Raw genomic sequence first — 19,094 nt, forward strand, 5'->3', positions numbered from 1 at the left:
CTCCAACAAACGGTTGGTCTCCCGCTTGTTTCTCTCAGCTTCCATCATAACCTCGGCTAGTGAAGGAGGATGAGGCAGATTTGCATCCCTGACTTCACTGCCTTCGGCCTGCTCTTGAGGAGCAGGGTTAGTGCGCGTGTTGACCATCCTAGGTAAACAAGACAATGATTTAGTCAGGATGATAAAATTCCGACATAGGACACATAATGTAAGGAATAACTCGGAATGCAAGATGATCATCCGTATGACATGGTAGATACAGAAACTGCTTCTTTTATTCCATCGTCATACACACCATACAGGGTTTAGTACAAGACCAAACAAAGTACTAATACGGTGAAAAGAGGATTACATCTCATCGGAGGCATCCCAAGCTCCTATACATTATTTTTCTACACCTCCGGAAAGAGTACAAACTAGGTCATATCCCACGAGTCACGCGGGACGATAGAAGACACAGCTAGTGCGAACTAGTGATACTACCACTAACTCAGACCGATCCGTAGTAGTCCTCGTAGAAGTCACCTCCATAGCCTGGAAGCTCAACATGATCATCCGGAAACAGACGGTCTCGCGGAGCTTGTGGACCATAGGGGCTAGGATGAGGCCTTGGACCAACAGACGGTGGCCTGCGGGGACCGCGAGGTGGGGTGATGCCTCCTACATCACGCCAAACCATCACGTCCGGCAGAGCAGATCTCACAGGATAGAGATCGCGCATATCTGAATATCCAGCTTGCACCGCCGGTGCGAACCGAGTCAAAGTGGCCCAGTGGTCAGCACGGGTATTGAAGAGCTCTAACCTCAAGGCCCGATTTTCACGGTCCTTATCCTCGAGCATCTCAGCAGTGGTGCGAGTCCGTGAATCCTCCTGAGTGGGGTCAGCATAAATAGCCTGGAGATACCCTTGTGCTCCCGGAAGTGATCCTGGCATATACCGGAAATCAGAGTCCCGAAATAAACCAGATCTGACTCGCATAATGGTCATCATAGAGTAGGCGGCGTCCTGCACAGCCATCTCAATAGTAACCCCGAGTCCATAGGAGCAGTGAAGAGGCTCGGTGGATCCAGGATAAGATGGAAATATCCTGACAGTGCAGAGATACTGGCTTTGGTTAAAGTCTCGGAATTGCTCTTCGACCGTGTACTCGGGATACCAGCGGTATCCAGCCTCAGTCATTACCCTGACCAACTTGGCAGTATGGCCGGGTACATCTAGACATCGAGTCAGGCGAACCACTTGATTGAGGTCGCGAGTGGCCATCTGAAAGCACAATCATAATGCAAAGGCATTAGAATTTCTAGCAAAATTTCGGCAGCATAACAGCTGTAAATGCTCAAAAAGGATTTTGAGACATTTGACAAAGGATTTCGTACACACTCAACATCATCATATCAAAGTTCTGAAACCATTCTAGCAACATAATGTGGTAGTAGAACTGAACTAGGCTTGTAACCATCAAACTTATAAGGTACTACTGATTAGTAACTCGTGATCCTGATAGAGAGAACAGATCCTAATTCCTTAACCCCCGGTGGAAGAATGGACTGACTCAGATCAGAAAGTCATAAGATAAAGGAGTAAAAAGAGCCTTACGTTCCAACCCACAAACAATTCCCCTACATATAACTAAAGAATTTCTAGACTCAACATCGACCAGTTTGGCTTGGAGAACCTACAGGCAGTCCGGCTCTGATGCCAACGCTGTCAGGACCCCGACTCGATGTCACATCGATCTAGCCGGTAACACCTCATATCACTTTGCGGCCTCACGCACGGTATCCCCACGGGTGTCGCCTTACCTTTGCCCGGGACCGTTTGCGCCTTTTGGCTCACGTATATGATAGTGTCGCTAGCATCCATATGATAAGGAGCCCGGGCTGACATGACTAGTCGTAAACCCAAAGTGGCACAGACTTACAGGGACAGGCATCCATGACCCAGCTTCGAACGTGTCGGTCATCAGCAAGTGGGTCCGGGCTGTAGCGCTGGGCTAGCAGGACTCCGGTAAACCGGGCTGTAGCGGGCTAACAGGACTCCGGTACTCAAAGCGTGACATTTCCCCGAAGGGACAGACACAGGAACGAAGAAGGACACATGCCGGCCAGCCTAAGTGTTCCAGAGCAGTAGCAAGCTACCATGGCTCAGCGGTAACACTAGGAGACATTTCCCGGTAAGAGAGGCTACTAAAGATAAACAACTAGATAGTCAGATCCCACACATACCAAGCATTTCAATCATACACACAATATGCTCGATATGTGCAAATACAACGAAGCATCACAACATGACTCTACGACACAAGTACTTTATTTAAGGCTCAGGGAGCCATACATAACATACACAAAGGTACGGGTCTCACGACCCAACATACAAGTCATACAGTCATACAAACCAGCAGCGGAAGTACATTGTCTGAGTACAGACAACTAGTAAAATAAAAGAGGCTTGGAAAGCCTAGCTATACTACGTGGTCCATCACAAGCTCAGGGTCACCACCTGGGTCCTTAGCCTACTCGTTGATGTCAACGTCTACATAGAACCCATCAGAAGGGGTTGCAGCGTCTTCTGTAAAAATGTAGATTATAGCAACATGAGTACAAAGGTACTCAGCAAGACTTACATCAGATCCTACATACATGCATATTATCAAGAAGGGTTGGTGGAGTTATTGCAGCAAGCCAGCTTTGACTCTTGGCTAGACTATCCTACGATACTCCAACTTGAAATGGTTTTGCGCACACGAGTCCACTACTCACCACTTCAATACACTACCGAGGATCCACCTCCGTCTTCCTACGGAAGGGCCATCCTCGGCACTCACACTTATCTTGAGGCTTTTAGTAGTTTCCATTTACTTGTCTATGAACTGTATCGGCAACCAAGTAGTCCTTTACCGCGGACGCGGCTATTCGAATAGATCATGTTAACCCTGCAGGGGTGTACTTCTTCATACACGCTCTCACCACTTACCGTCGTTTACACGACATGTACTCGGCAACCTTCAAGCGGAAGCCCAACGTGGGTGTCGGCCACGACCTACCTAATCACCTAAGCCTCCAGTCCAGGTTTGTCGCCTATTCAGGTTCCATCCGCAGGGAGTCCGGCCGAGGTTTCCCATACGGCCCCGAACGATGTGAACAGGGTTCCCGAGATACCTAACGGGTATTCGGTACACCCGGCCACGTACCTACCGCATCACAGCCCACCCCTACGGTCAGCGCTGTCCACGGCCTCCAGTAGGCTACAAACACCAGAAACTACTTGCAACTCCTGGACGGAGAACTAGGGTGAATAAGAAGCCGAGAGGGTCCATTGGTTTCGGGCCCAATGCATGGTAGTAGCTGATTCTTAAATCACACATACAGATCTCAGTGCTTAAGGTCGGCTTCAATGAAACAACCCACCATGTACTCCTACATGGCCTCTCATCGATACCTTTACCAAATCGTGTTCACCACACCACTCTCATTACCGACATAATCATTTCACTCTAGCCCATCACCCAGATGAACCAGACCTGACACGACTCTAAGCATAGCAGGCATAGCAAGGTAGGAACAACACATACATATGGCTCAATCAACTCCTACACATGCTAGTGGGTTTCATCTAGTTACTGTGGCAATGACAGGTCATGCAGAGGAAAAGGGTTCAACTACCGTAGCACACAGCAGTTTGAAACGCGTTGTCTTAATGCAGTAAAAGAGAGCAGGAGCGAGAACATGGGATTGTATCGATATGATCAAATGGTTGGTTGCTTGCCTGATGGTTCGATGCACTGATACGGTTCTTCGTTAGGGTAATCACGGTACTCCTCGGAGGCAGAACCTGTCGTAAAGGACAGCGATGCACAAACATCACCAAACAATATGCGACAATATGATGCATGCATGAAACATGGCAATATGAGTGTGTTGGGCTAATGCAACTAAAACCAGAAGGGTTTGAACAAATTTGAATCAAATATTCAAATTTCAAACTCAAGCATGGCCTTTTAAAGTGCTTTTCCTTGTTCTGCTTGAAACATCAATTTAACTTGTTTGATCATGCATGAAAATGGTACAGATGGATAGATTGGATTTTTCTGATCATTTTTCATATATAATTTGTCCAAATTGGAGTTACAGAATAAAAGTTATGAATTTTTGAAGTTTAAATAATATTCTGGAATTTCCTGATTAAATTTAAATCCAGAAATTATAATTATTGCGCCAGCATGACGTCAGCATGACGTCAGTGGTCAACTGCGGCTGTCTGGGGTCAAACCTGACGTGTGGGGTCCACACGTCAGTGACAGGGGGGTTAAACAGGGTTAGTTTAATCCTAATTAGGGGTTAGTGGCGCTGGGGGCCCACTGTCAGTGTCAGGGGGTTAACCATTAGTGGTTAGCACTAATCCTAATTAGCTACAGGGCTGGGCCCACCTGTCAGGGACTCAGGGGGGGTCCTGCCGTGGTCAAAGTGGGTCAAACCCACCGGCGACGTGACGCCGGCGAGGCCCGAGACGGCGGCGCGACGCGGGATCGCGCTACAGGGCACGGGCGAGGCCGTGCTTGGGCTCGTTGGAAAGCTCTTGCTCCCGCGCGTCGAACGGTGGCCGTGGCTGGGCCTGGGGTGACCGGAGTCGACGGCGGCGAGCTCGGCTGCGGCCGCCGGAGTTCGGGTGCGGTCGGGATCGGTGTTGCAGGGGGTTTGGGGAGGCGTTAGTGCGTGCTGCGTGCTCCTAGTGAGGTGTGGAGCACGATAGTGTGCTCGGTTGGGTGCTACGGTGACCGTGGCCACGACGGCGACATCGCCGGCGGCGTCGAGCTTCGGAGCTCAAGGGGGCGGCAGCTACAGAAGGCTAGGGACGACAGGGCAAGGGGGAATCGAACCAGTGGCTCACCGCGGAGCTGCAGTGATGTGCAGTACCGAGAGGGCCCAGAGATACCTCTCCGACAATCAGAGTGGCAAATCCTAATCTCGATCTATGCCAACTCAACAAGTACCATCGGAGACACCTGTAGAGCACCTTTATAATCACCCAGTTACGTTGTGACGTTCCGGTATTCGGGAGTTGCATAATCTCATAGTCATAGGAACATGTACAAGTTATGAAGAAAGCAATAGCAGTAAACTAAAACGATCAAGTGCTAAGCTAACAGAATGGGTCAAGTCAATCACATCATTCTCCTAATGATGTGATCCCGTTTATCAAATGACAACTCATGTCTATGTCTAGGAAACATAACCATCTTTGATTCAACGAGCTAGTCAAGTAGAGGCATACTAGTGACACTCTGTTTGTCTATGTATTCACACATGTACTAAGTTTCCGGTTAATACAATTCTAGCATGAATAATAAACATTTATCATGAAATAAGGAAATAAATAATAACTTTATTATTGCCTCCAGGGCATATTTCCTTCAGAATCAACCCAAACTTGTTTGTTATACTTTGAGATAATATCGCTATGAGTCAATTGCTATAACACATAGTGTTAACTTGTATTTTAGTTCCTTAAACCATGAGATGTCATAGTCACTTTTTGCTGTACTATGAGCTTTAGGGTTGATCAAACGTCATCAGTAACTTGGTGATCATAACGACAACTTACAGGTTGATTGAAAAATTTGACAAGGGACATGATAGCTCAAGAGTGAAATCTGCTCCTCCAACGACGGAGATATATTCTTAGGTCCCTCTTGGTGTGACGACATCCATCATGATCTGGCCAGACACACTTGACTTTGTCACAGGGATGCCGGAATACGACAACGAGAAAGAAGAACAAAACTAGTAACGAGGATACAGGTATACTGAGCAATTGTATGACTCAAGAGGATACCGATATATCTCACCTCGGGTTTTGTAAAGTATCACAAAGCAAAAGAAAACATCATGATAACCAAAGGTTCACATGACATTCGTGTAATCATAGGGATCGATATGGACATCCATGATTCCGCTATCGGTCATTGAACGAAGGGGTTTCGTTCATGTCTATGATTTACCGAACCTACATGGTCACAAGCTTAAGGTAATCACGATTTGTTGAGTATTAGTAGGACGGGAGCATCGAGGATTTATTTGTGAGATAGTTTCATTGATATTTGAATAGTTCCGAGAGGCCGGAAGTGTTTCATGGTTTTGTGGTCATCAGAAGGGTTTCAGAGTTTATCAGGCAATCCCGGGTATTCCTGATAATTAATATATAGATGAAAAATGTTTTCGATCATGTTAAATTATACTATAAAAGGCTCTAGTGGGCTTCTATAATTAATTAAATATCATCTAGCCTTAAAGGGGCTAGTGGTGGAAGGAAACTTGGGCCATGAAGGCCTAAGTGGAGGTGCGCCCCCTTTCCTTGGGGGGGGGGAGGGGGGGTGATTGGAGTGGGGGAGGAGTTGGTGCGCCCCAAGGGGGATTTCCCTCCTTGGTGGTTGTCCTCTCTTTCCCCTCTAACCTATATATAGTGGAGGTATTGGCCCTTTTCTTCATACAAGTTTCTAGTCCAACAAGTTTTAATTGAGATAATTAGAGCTAATTCTAGTTACTCTAATCCTCATAATTAGAAGTCTCAAGTGACTCTAATCTTCTCCTCTAATTCTCCGGCGGCGATTAGTTCTGTACGGCGAAACGCTGTCGGATCGTAAAGACCGTACACTTTGCAAACTGTAAAGAGGTCGTGCTTTCGGTTTCGGTTCGAGGATCGTTCGAGGGTGGTTCATGGGATCGTTCATCGATGGTTTGAGGGGCTCCAAATACGATCTACATCGACTCGTCTGCTTCCGCTACATACTCGGAGTTGGTAACGATCATGATCCAATCCCCCAATGCACCTTCATATTGTTCCTGGGTGTTTGTAGGCCGGTATTTTTGTTTTCTACTACGTTTTCCAACATCATCTGCCTCTAATATTCCGATTTGGTGAAATCGGCTTTGAGCCGGAAGAGAGAGAAAATAAGGAGGAATGGCACCTCATGAACATGGCCCTGAACGAGGCCGCGACGGATGCTACCCCTGTGTCGGTCCCAGCTCCCATCCCCGCGCCAGCGATCATCCCCGTGGCATTGATGGGCTGGTCGCCGAGCACCATTACAAAGCTGAAAGACACAGACGTCAACAAGGTCCACGCTGACCCGCGCGAGATCGTGTAGCTGCCAGTGCCTATGCCGGACATAATAATTTTCACTCTGCACGTGCCCGCCCGAGCCCTTGCACTCGCTGCGCCGATCCCAGCGCACGTGCCTGCACCTGAAGCGTGCTCGCCTCAGCGTCGACTGCTTCCTTGCAGAGCCGCAAGTAGGCCTTCCCCGCTCGTTGATCACGCATGGACCGAGTCTTTGAGGCAAAAGTCGGGAACCTTCTAAGACTAACCACAATGGGAGTAACATAGGTAATAACATCACACATATCTAGATAAAATAGATGGTGTGGCAAGCAATAAATGAAGAAAGAGAGGCATGTGGTAACATAGCTAGTTACTATCAAGGCAAGATGAGTCTATATCTTAATAAATGAAGTGTTGCATGCTACAACACATATGTTACTCCTCACTATAGAGGTACTAGTAACATAGAGCAGTAAGAGCATCTCCAGCCGTTGGCCCCCCAGGGGGCGCCTAAAATCGCCGCCTGGGGGTGACCCGACGCAAAAAATGGGCCTGGGGGCGAGTTGGTCCCCAGCCGCCGCCCCCAGGCGCATTAAAAAAATAAAAATATATTGCAAATTTAGGCAAAGTTCGGCGAAGTTCGGCTACACGACAAATTTCGGCAAACTTGGGCATATATTAGACATGTTCGCGGATTTTCGTTACATACATAGCAAATATATAAACTAATCTAAAAAAACTGGCTAAACACCGAGTAGTCGCCGTCGTCGCCGCCATCGTCGGCCTTCTCCTCCTTGACTCGGGCGCCCCTGCTGGACCCCTCCTCGGCTGGTGGCAGCGGCGGCGCGTCATTGTCATCGCTGTCGTCGATGATGACGACTCCTCCTTCGTCGCGGCCTCGGCGGCGCTGCGCGAAGCGCCGCAGGGCGGCGCACTGGCGCTCCCCCGCCATCTTCAGGGAGTCCCGGCGTGCCCATTCAAGGGTTGCATCGTCGTCGAGCTCGACCTCGCCATGCTCCGTTTTCACGGCGGGGAGACCCAGCTCCGTCTTCACCGGCGCGAGCCCCGACTCCGTCTTCGGCTTGACGAAGCGTGGAGGAGGAGCCGACGAGGAGGCGCGACGGCCGTCCTCGCTGATGACGATGCCGACGTGGCGAGTGCGCCAGCCGAGCAACGTCTCGCCGCGGGCTCGGCCTTGACGTCGAGCAGCGTCGGAGTGCCGGAGGAGTGGGAGGAAGAGCGCGACGAGGAAGAAGAAGAGGAGGAACCGAACCTCCTTGGCGCCCATTGCCCGTCGCGTCGGCGGTGCGCCGGTGCGGCTGCCCTCGCCGGGGGTACGCCAACGGCGGGTTGTTGCCGCCCTCGAGGTGCGTCAGCACGCCCTCAAGTGTGCGGCCGGGGGTGCCCCACCATAGGTGGCGCCCCTCGTTGTTCTTCAGGCCACCGACCACCGGCGCGCCGTTGGTGGACGCCAGCCGCCGCTGCTGGTGGCGCTCGAAGTACGCCGCCCAAGCCGCGTGGTTGTCGATGACGTACTGGGGGAGGGAGAGCTCGGCGTCGGTGAGGGAGGCGTGCACGATCTCGACCTCGTCGGCGAAGTAGGAGGGTTTGGCCATGGCGTCGGGCAGCGGGGGAATGGGCACTCCCCCCTTGTTGAGCCTCTAGCCCGTCGGCCCGGCGCGCATGTCCGGCGGCGCCGGGATGTTCGCCTGGAACAGGAGCCACGACTCCTGTTCGCGGAGCGAACGACGGCCGAAGTCGTTGGCCGCCGCCTCGTCTCCGGGGAAACGCTCGGCCATCGGGAAAGGGGAGGGAGATGGAGGGGCTGGGCGGCGGCTCACGGGAGAGGGAGGGCTGAGGGAGAGGAGCTCGGCGGCGGCGCTCGGGAGAGGTAGTGCTCATCAGAGGCGAGCAAGGCCATATATAGCCGTGTCGGGTCCGTGTGTACGCGTCCGAGGGAGGGGAGGTGTCGGCGCGCCGTCCCGTGATGCGCCGCCCGTGAGGAATCAATGGCAAAGCTGACCGGTGGCAGCCTTGCCATTGATTCCCCGCGGGAAACCGAGGTGTTGGGAGAAGACGAGGCGGTGTCGCTGACGCGGCTGGCCCGCGGCTCCTTTGCGCCAAAAACGATTCGCCCGGCGCCCCCGAGCGCCCCGGGTTCGGGTTGGGTCCACCGGCGCGCGGCCCGAGCCGACGAAAACTGGGCCCTTGGGGGCACGTCTGGGCCGATTTTTTGGCGAAGTCGCCTGGGGGGCCTTGTTGGGGTTGCGGCTGGAGATGCTCTAACATGGGTAGTCTGAGGTGGCTTGAAAATCACGAGCAGATCCAACGGAAAGAGGCGGATCTTTTAGGATGTGTTTGGTTTGAGGGACAAGCTAGGGTGGTTGTGGGTATCCCCAACCACCTGGTCAAGGATAGCCCTTTTTTGTGTTTGGTTGGTTGGGTGAGGTTAACCCGTCTTTTGTTTGGTTTGAAGGACAGAACATGGTTGAGGATAGCCCTGGAGTGTTTGGTTTGAGGGATAAATGATGGATAAGGGTTGTGGTAACCCTTTTCACCGAGGTGGTCAGATTACCCCCATAGTGACATATATGATATGTGAAGTAATAATTTCAAAAAATAACTATACCACAACATACTAAAACAATAGTATAAACTAATTTGAACTCTGCCACATATAATAGTTCATCATTTGACATTTAACCAAGTGCATACAACTCATAGTTCAACAGTGCATAGAGTACTAAAACCTAATAGTTATACAACCCATAGTAATTCTCTTGGTTGTCATCAAAAGTACAAGTTAATCATCACATATGCAATCACCATCATTCATGTTCTCCCAAAGACCATAGTAAAGAGCAAGGAAATCCAAACTAAAATCTGGGAGTACTTTCTTGTTCTCCCAAAGTCATCACATATGCAATCACCATCATTCATGTACTTTTTTTGGTTTGGGCTCTTCAAGCAGGGGTTTCTTGGCTATGTCTTCTTCAAGATTAATCACTTCTGTACCAAGAGGGTCATTTGAGCATTTTGCATATTGCCCCGTGGCCATGCTTCCTCCAGCAATAATCACATAAAGAAAGAAATTCAGCAAGTGTTTGGACATTGAGACAATATTATAACAAGTATTTGAGCTTAAAGAAAAAAATTACAGCAAGCATTTGACATTATGAAACCCATTACGGCAAGTACTTTCACATAAAGAGAATTTCAGCAAGCCTTTGGACATTGAGATACTAATTACAGCAAGTATTTGAGCATAAGGAAAAAATGCAGCAAGCAAATTTAGGTTCTAGTAATCACATGACACTTGAACATGTGCACAAAAATAATTCAATTGCACACCATCTATGTACAAAATAATGATTTATTTGGAACTAAAAGATGTTTAACTATGGCCAAATAACCTCAGATTGAAGGTGCTCTGCTCCAAGTTATACTCATAGTACTCTGCTACAGACTGCTTACAAAGAATAGAATAGGATTTATGGCTTCAAATCACCTGCAATAGACAAAGAATAATCATTAACATGGAGCACAAATGCATGCTCACGCATCCAGTAACCTGCTACAAGCCGAACTCAAGACCACACGCAGGCTTGCTCATGCATGCACCAGACATGCATACAACCGCCATCCAACCCTCAATCTCCGGCCACGCACGCCACCTCAAGCCCCCAGCTGCCGGCCTCCTCGAGATCTAGCGGCGCCGCCGGCCACCTCCAGATCCAGTCATGCCGCTGGTTTAGATCCCAGCCGGCCGGCCGCCACACGCGATTGCTGGAGAGGCGGACGCGTAGGAGGAGGGAGGGCCGAGTAGAGAACCAACGAACTCACCTCTCGTGGCCTCTCTGCTAGATGAGCTGCCGCCGCCGCCGCACACGAGAGAGACGAACGATGGGGAAAAAGTGAGGGTTTCACCTGTTCGTGGTGGTGAGTGGGAGTCAGTAGGCGGAAAAACGATTCACGCATGAGCGGAGGGACGCACGCACGGGGTGGTTGCCGTTGTCCGCCACTTTTTCGCGGCTAGCCGCAACCCTGTTTTTCACGAATATTCCAGGCATCTGGCTGCCTCTGTCTCTCCTTGACACAGATCCAAACGGGTGGTACCTATTGTAAAAAGAGGCTATTCCTGTCTCTAAGGCCTTATACAATGGGAGGTGCTTAGAAAAATACTTAGAAAAATAAATCGAATTTTTTTGAAGCACTGCTTAATTAAGTGTCTATCCTGTACAAATAAGCACCGATGCTTAAAAAAATCTGATTTATTTTTCTAAGCACCTCCCATTATACAAGGCCTAAAAGGATAGCGCTGCAACCAAACGCATCCTTAAAGGTTCCTCAAACCATCCCCCAAATATTTCCTACCAGCAATGGATCACACCGGGGAGCACCTCGACCCCGCAGCCTCGGCGTCCGCGTCCGCGCCCGCATCCGTCGCGGAGGTCAACGCGTGGCTGGCTTCCCTGGCAGCGGAGGGCGGCGGAGTGGGAGGGCGCGGCGGTGGGGCGGTGGTCTCCGAGCTATCGCTGGGCCCCGACCCCACGCCGCGCGGGGTATCCTATCTCCGCGCGCTCGCGGCGGCGTCGCAGGCGCGGTCCCACGCAGCCGGGATCGCTGCTTCGGGGCTGCGCGCGCAGGCCGCGGAGTATCAGGCGGAGGCAGCGCGCTTGCGGGAGGCGCTGGAGCGGGCCGGCCTTGCGCGGGACGCGCTCCCTCCGCCTGCTGCGTCGGCCGCGCGCGCCGTCGCCGCTGTCGCGAACCTCCTGGCCATCCGCGACACCGAGATGAGCAGGTCACTCGTGGTTAGGGTTCCGAGTTTCGTTTATTTCTCTCACGGACCTAATGAGTTTTAGATCTAGGCCTCTGATGGGAAGAATCATTCATGGCCACTTTTATCCCGAAATTGGATGAATTCCGACGAATGTGCCATTTCAGTGAGCAGGGTGTTTGCCTGTGTTACGGGTGTATGTATTTTAGCCAAATAGAAAGACCGGTCCTGTAAGCGCCCTGCTAGTTTGCATTCGAGCTTGCTTTGGTCTAGTCTGTGCATTGCGTCCGTATTCTGCAACGGTATCATCAAAATTGGCCAGGCTTATCTCAGTCTCTGAGCATACTCGAATCAAACCTGAGTGAGCTCTGCTTGAAGCTCAAGCTTGAAATACTGTAGCACATCATAGTGGGGAATCCTGAGTATTGGTTGTTGATCCAGTGGCGAAATTTGCATGATACTGGGAAATGCAGAGCATCAATATCAAAAGATGGAAACAAATACGAAAAAAAGACGATTAAATCAGAAAGCTTCGACTGGTTGAATACTTCTGTTGGAGCTAGGGACATGACTAGCAAGTGCAATGTAGCATCTATTTGACCGGGGAGTTTCTGAGAGACTGGACCTGGGAGAAGCAAGATGCTTTCCTGTCCATAAAGACACACAATATTAGCAAGGGGTGTGAGTGCTTTCAGTGAGGGTACAATGCAGTTAGGATTGTAGTGTTTGGGGAAAAAGGATTGTGAGCCTTGTGAAAAATATAAGATGGGGAAACTAACTAATTAAGATGAGTTTATGCATATGAGCACTTATCTAGCCACTGTGCTCGGCTCTTTCAAAGGATTGACGTCTGAGTGCATGCTTGGGCTTGTCTTGGTTTGAGATCTTGTCGGCCTTGAGTTTTACCTGGCTTGAGCCGAGCCCAAACTTTTTTGACAACCCCACTACTACTTACTACTTACTAAGCCTTTTGTCCCAAACAAGTTGGGGTAGGCTAGATATGAAACCCTTTCACGAGGACTTCCCAGGAGGCCACCCATCCTAGTACTACTCTCGCCCAAATGGGTTTCATACCCAAAGGACTGGCTAGTTTTTACGTTGGCTCGCCAAGCCTATCACAACCCTTAGATATGAAACCCTTTCACGAGGACTTCCCAGGTGGTCACCCATCCTAGTACTACTCTCGCTCAAATGGGTTTCATACCCATGGGACTGGCTAGTTTTTACGTTGGCTCGCCAAGCCTATCACAACCCTCCTCCTTTACCTGGACTTGGGACCGGCTATGCCTAGAAGACATAGGCGGAGTTTTTGACAATCCCACTGAACTGAGAATATTAATGTTTGCGGGTAGTATAGGGAGTATGCATGTGATTTTCTCGGTGCTTCAATTTTTCTTATAAGTTTGAAATGGTGGCTTTGCAGCTTCGTGGTGGCCAGTGCAGATTTATGGCTGAGGAGAGCAGAGGTGGAGGAGAAGAGGGACAAAGTGCATAAAGAGTCAAAGGCACTTCTTGATTACACAAGGAAGGCCATCACCAAGCTTACCGAGCTCAAGAGGTGATTTGATAGTCGTTCAGTTATTAGTTACTTAAGGAGTACTTACTAATCATCACCAACTAGATCTTTGTGAAGAATGTAATATAGAATAATCTGTTTACAGGATGCTGGAGAAATTTAAAAATGATGTGGAGAAGCAACAAGTGGAGCAAACGGCAGACTGGCAGACAAAATTGGTCATGATGGACTCGAAGGAGCGGCAATATATCCTCCAAGTCTCAAATTACAAGGTAAGTTGTGTTCTGTGAAGTTTGTAATCTGAGTATGGATTAAGGGCATGTTTGGTTCATAGCTAACTTTGTGGCTTTAGATACAATTTTGGCCAAGAAAAAGCTGCCCACAATTGTGTCAAGATGTGGCGAATAGTTGACTCTTATGACCCATGGGCGATAGGATTATTAAGGCGTGCAAACCGTGGCTGGAAACCAAACGGACCCTTACTTCTTAGTTCTTTGATATTGACCTGCTTTATGTGGCCCACTCCGAAACAAACTTGTATTGGCAGTTTGCACCGCTAAAGCCAATGGTGTTTTCTAGAAACTGTCAACCCTTGGATTCTAGAAGTTTCCCGCAAGTTATCATTTCGTTGTAAAATGAATTAGGCATGGTTAATGTATACAACAACAACAACAACAAGAACAACAAAGCCTTTAGCCCCAAGCATGGTACCATGGTTAATGTAAGATTATCAAAATAAATTTGTAGCTTCTGAATAAATTCTGTCACTTTACTTTTCAACTTGAAGAAGCAGAGGTCAGCTACAAAGCATGGATACGGCAGAAGCTGCTGTATTGGGGTCCTAGTACGGAGGGACACGGGGGTACGTACGGATACGCCAGGATACGCGTATCCTGCAGTATCCCATCTTCTCTGAAAAAAAAAGGGCAACCTGGTGCATGTAGCTCCCGCTTGCGCAGGGTCCAGGGAAGGGTCCGACCACTTTGGGTCTATAGTACGCAGCCTTTCCCTACATTTCTGTAAGAGGCTGTTTCCAGGACTTGAACCCATGACCTCATGGTCACAAGGCAGCAGCTTTACCACTGCGCCAAGGCTCCCCTTCAGTATCCCATCTTCTCTGAATAAAAAATAAAAGAGAAACAAATCATGACACGGCCTAGTACGGTTTGGACACAGTGGGACTCGGGATCCAGCCTCCAGCAACCGAGCCGCTATCTAGCCCTCCTTCCAACGGCTACCACGCTCGAGCAGGCAACCACGGCGGACGCTGCAAGGAAGAAGATCCAGGCAGAAAGGTAGAAGGCAAGGCGGCCGCCGACGAGGAAATTGCTCCGGACAGCGAGGACGACACGGACTGCAGCCGCCAGCAAGTAAGAAGATTTGGGCGGATGGGAAGGGATGCCACTGATGAGCAAGAAGGTACAGGCGGCAGAGCTGTGGTCTCATCTCCTCTCTACGGCGGCTGGAGGGAAGAGGAAGACGGGATAGGGAACGGCTGGAGGAGCTGACTTGTGTAAATTTGGTTCCTGAAAAGAATGAAACCTTTATGTACCAAGGTACACTACATGATAAACACTACTGGGAGGATGGCCAGGCTGCGCCGGCTTGGTTGGGAATTGGTTTAGATCATAGATGAGAGAGATGAACCTTGGGGGATAGCTGATTGGTTTCTGAGTGCTTAAGTAGGAAGATACAAGATGTGGCTTAATTTTCATTTTAAAAAAAACTGGCTTTATATAGCCGGTTCGGTATAGATTGTAAACAACAAACTGTGACACACTCAACCGCTTTGAAGACTATCCATAGCTACATGATAGCTAAACTACTTGATATCTTTCCTATAACTAACTGATAAGTGTGGATGCCATGGCCGGATAGCTGTAGTCCCAAGGTGCACCCCCCCCCCCCCCCCCCCCCCCTTAACCTGCACCCCTGACAGAAACCAATCATAAGATTTAAGCCTTCATGGAGGTGGACTATGGTGCTGCTAATGATAACTACTCAATCCCTGACATGAATTGACACGCGTCTTGAATATATATGCTATAGCTTAATATTTTCACGTGAGAATTGTGTGACGGGACCAAATTTTGCTTATACTACATGTCTGTCTGTTCTCTAGAGAGGGAGATATCTATATAATGTGCATTCATAGCAAAACAGTAAAAATGTTGAATGCTGATGAACTAAGTCATCCAGCTTTTATAATATTTTCATCCAACTAATTGGTAGACCTCGGTTTATTCACATTTTTCTTGATAATCGATATGCTCCTGCATCACCAGTTTCCAGTACTGTAATTATTACCTAGTGATGAACTAAGTAATATCGTCATGAATTGAAAAGCCAGCAATCATGGCCTTGTGTTTCTTATTGTACCACGAACATATCTTTTACACTATTTTAGTAGGGATGAAAATGCACCGGAAACTTTCATCTATTTCAGGAAAAATGTGCAAACAGAGCGTGCGGAAGTTTCCGTTTATTTTTTTTGTCACGAACACATTTACACTTTCGGCCCAACTCAACCTTGCTACCAAAACCCTAATCCTTTCCCTACTCCCATGACCCTTCTCTGCATCCCATTCTTCTTGAACAGTATTCCATTTCCGTATCGGCACGTGCGGAAGTTTCCGTTTATTTTTTGTCAATATAGCCAACTCCAGAAGAACACATATACACTTTTGGCCCAACTCAACCCTACTACCAAAACCCTAATCCTTTCCCTACTCCCATTCTTCTGGAACAGTATACCTTATTATGTTGCCAAAAGGGGAAACTCATGCAAAGTAGTATACCTTATTATATATCCATGATATATATCATAATAATTGTAGTCATCTTAGCAATTGAACTTGTTAGTTCCCTTGTGTTTTTTCTTTCTGGTTCTAGAGGTTTTTTAGTTGGGGGAACTTTCGTTTTGTATTTGTGTCCGCACCATATTTTGGCCTGTATTCATTTCCGGCAGTACCTGCTTCTCTATTCGTTTCCGGGATTTCTGCTAAAAAATACGGAAACTAATATGGCAGCGCATAGTTCTGTCCGTTTCCGCTCTGTTTTCATCCCTAATTTTTAGTCTAGGTTTAGGCAGAAGGCAGAGATGTTTCTCAAATAGTGCTCTAGTCTGGGGAAAGGTCAGATGGTTGTCAGTCTTATATTAGTGCCTGAGCTACATGAGCTATCTGTGTGCCCCTTTTTGGACCAACTTTGCGTATTACTCGAGTTACACACTGTTGTCTGATTACGAAATACATTTCCATACCTTTAGGGCCTCTTTGATTCACAGGATTCTTAAAACGCAGGAATAGAATGCCATGTCCTCTTGTATCGTACATGATTACTAAACTACTCCCTCCGTTCCAAAATAGATGGCTCAACTTTGTACTAATTTTAGTATAAGTACAAAGTTTGAGTCATCTATTTTGGAACAGAGGGAGTACATGAATTTGGATGGAAGAGTGTTTGATCGCACAGGAAAAACAGAGTAATTCTACCGAGAGGTTTGAGTGAATGGCAATTTCCTCCAGAGTGTAGCACAAATGAATCCTATGTTTTTTTAAGGATTTCAATCCTGTGAATCAAATGACCACCGTAGGAAAAATTACGAAGGATTCAAATCCTCCAAAAATCCTATGGAATTCCCTTGAATCAAAGGAGTCATTCACTGTCTTCTTTTCTCTATCAGGCAATGCTCAACAGAGTTGGATACACGCCAGAAATTAATCATTGTGTGTTGATGGAAATGGCGGAGCATAAGAAGGATCTTGAGAGGAAAACTAAACCCATTGCCGACACATTGCGTAGCTACCAGGATTTGCCTCCAGTATGTCTTTTGCCTCGTCTTTTTGTTCTTTCTTTTTTACTTTTGTTGCAATTCTTTGCTTATTCTTTGTCATCTGTGGCAACTGTAATCAGGATAAAGCTCTCGCTGCGTTAGCTATAGAGGACAAAAAGAGGCAGTATGCAGCTGCAGAGAAGTACCTTGAAGATGTGTTGCAATCTGCTTTAACAACACCTGGTCTATGATGTGGGTTTAACTAAATGTAAAGTTCTATTCGGGTGTCTAATGTCTTAGCATGCATTGATAGTGTAATAGTCATTCATTTTGTTGGAAGTTGTGACATCGTTATGTATTCTTGTAAAATCCATATTCTAGTGTTGTCCCAACTACGGCTAATTTTCATCATCGAAACTAAATTTTACGAGAGACAATAGACACTTCCCCAGGGCAGTTTGACCTGTTGTATTCTTGTTTTGTATAAACACTTGTGATTTTGGATGGGCATGATATTTGTATATTCTGTGAAATGTGATAATCTACTGGATTGATAAATAATAACACGGTATGCATGATCATGTTTCGGTTCACTTTCATATCTTCTTGCATCTACATACAAATAGTTATCCAAATTTGTCTTTTAAATATTGATATCAAACCCAATGCTCAGATTATCTCTCGCATTCTGCCATTTCTGTTGGAAGATCAAGATTTGTTTCAATTTGAATACTGGAGCGAACAAGTGTGCTGCTAAAATTTCCAGAATATTTCTTTCACATGACTTGTCATATTCTTCTTTCACCTTCCATCATCTTCATTTTACCTAGACGTTAGACCAGTTTCCAAGTGGTGCTTGGATAATTCATCTAAATAGAAGAGAAGTTATGTTTGTTTGCTTTTATCGTTTTGGAACTACTTTTATGTTCTTTGGAGTGTTGCATTCTCTATATACCGATCGCTTCTTAGTATACCTTGTTAGAGCAACTTCTTTTTTTTTTTGCGGGTGAAAAATAATTTTCATTTATCACTCAGGATCAATTTCCTTCTTACATAAGTCAGGCACCTCACTTGGTCCTGAACCCAACCATACAACCGTACGTTTCTTAATTCTACCAAAAGCAGCTAGGTGATGGCTAATACCATACTGCTCTCTGCGTGCATGAGCTAGTTTAACTAATCTCCCATCTCCCAGTAGTCTCCTAATCTGATCAGTAAGCATAGCATAACAAGACCGGTCCCTCTCCACTGCCTTGAGCATATTGAGCGCCATGAGGCTGTCCATCTCCAATTCTATGTGCTGCTGCGTCCACTCCAAAGCAAGGTTCAGGCCCTCCATACAGGCAAGGAGTTCAGCTTCTAGAGGCTCCGCACATGACCTCAGTTCCCTACACGATGAGAAGATAATCTTGCCGGAGCTATTCCTCAGGATCATTCCGGCGCCAGCCGTTCCTGTCGTGGCGCAAAACGAGCCATCGACGTTGAGCTTTGTCCAACCTGCAGCCGGAGGAGTCCATCATGGTCGCGTCCCAGCCGCACATGTACCACGCAATATATCTTTGCTCGACACCACTGCATCAACTACCTGCTTCCCTTTCGCCGGGTCTGCACTCGGATTGTTCTGTATGCCAACGAGCGAGTCAACGTAACTAAGGAGGAACCTCTTCGATGCTTCAACCGGTGGCGGCTGCTTGTGATGTGTCATCTCATTGCGTACGTGCCAGCATCGCCAACGTGTCATCATGAGCTCCATCCTCTCCGTGTCAGGGAGATCACAGAGAGTTTGGGTGAGCCACTCCAAGCCCGTCCGATGGAAGGTAGCAGCAGCAGGGATCCTTCAATGTTCAGCCATTGCTTGCCATAGCGCCACCGCCCTCGGGCACCTGCAAAAAGCATGAAACGTGTCCTCCGGCTCCATAGCACAAAG

General features: G+C 47.9%; 1 protein-coding gene and 1 long non-coding RNA gene across 2 annotated transcripts; one reads left to right on the forward strand and one right to left on the reverse strand.

Annotated features, from left to right (window-relative positions):
• Window positions 1–9,751: 9,751 nt before the first annotated feature.
• LOC123155791 (uncharacterized) lies at window positions 9,752–11,165 on the reverse strand. The gene is made up of 3 exons (XR_006477611.1): window positions 10,943–11,165; window positions 10,513–10,607; window positions 9,752–10,158 (listed from the first exon to the last, which is right to left on the reverse strand). It is a non-coding gene; the product is annotated as an uncharacterized lncRNA (long non-coding RNA).
• Window positions 11,166–11,448: 283 nt separating this feature from the next.
• On the forward strand, window positions 11,449–17,708 carry LOC123155789 (AUGMIN subunit 1). The gene is made up of 5 exons (XM_044573924.1): window positions 11,449–11,900; window positions 13,300–13,434; window positions 13,538–13,664; window positions 17,078–17,215; window positions 17,308–17,708. The coding sequence occupies exons 1-5, from the start codon at window positions 11,479–11,481 to the stop codon at window positions 17,416–17,418; spliced, it is 933 nt and encodes a 310-aa protein (XP_044429859.1). The 5' UTR covers window positions 11,449–11,478; the 3' UTR covers window positions 17,419–17,708.
• Window positions 17,709–19,094: the final 1,386 nt, after the last annotated feature.

This window comes from Triticum aestivum, chromosome 7B (genome assembly GCF_018294505.1).
Source record: "Triticum aestivum cultivar Chinese Spring chromosome 7B, IWGSC CS RefSeq v2.1, whole genome shotgun sequence".
In the NCBI taxonomy this organism is placed as follows: domain Eukaryota; kingdom Viridiplantae; phylum Streptophyta; class Magnoliopsida; order Poales; family Poaceae; genus Triticum; species Triticum aestivum.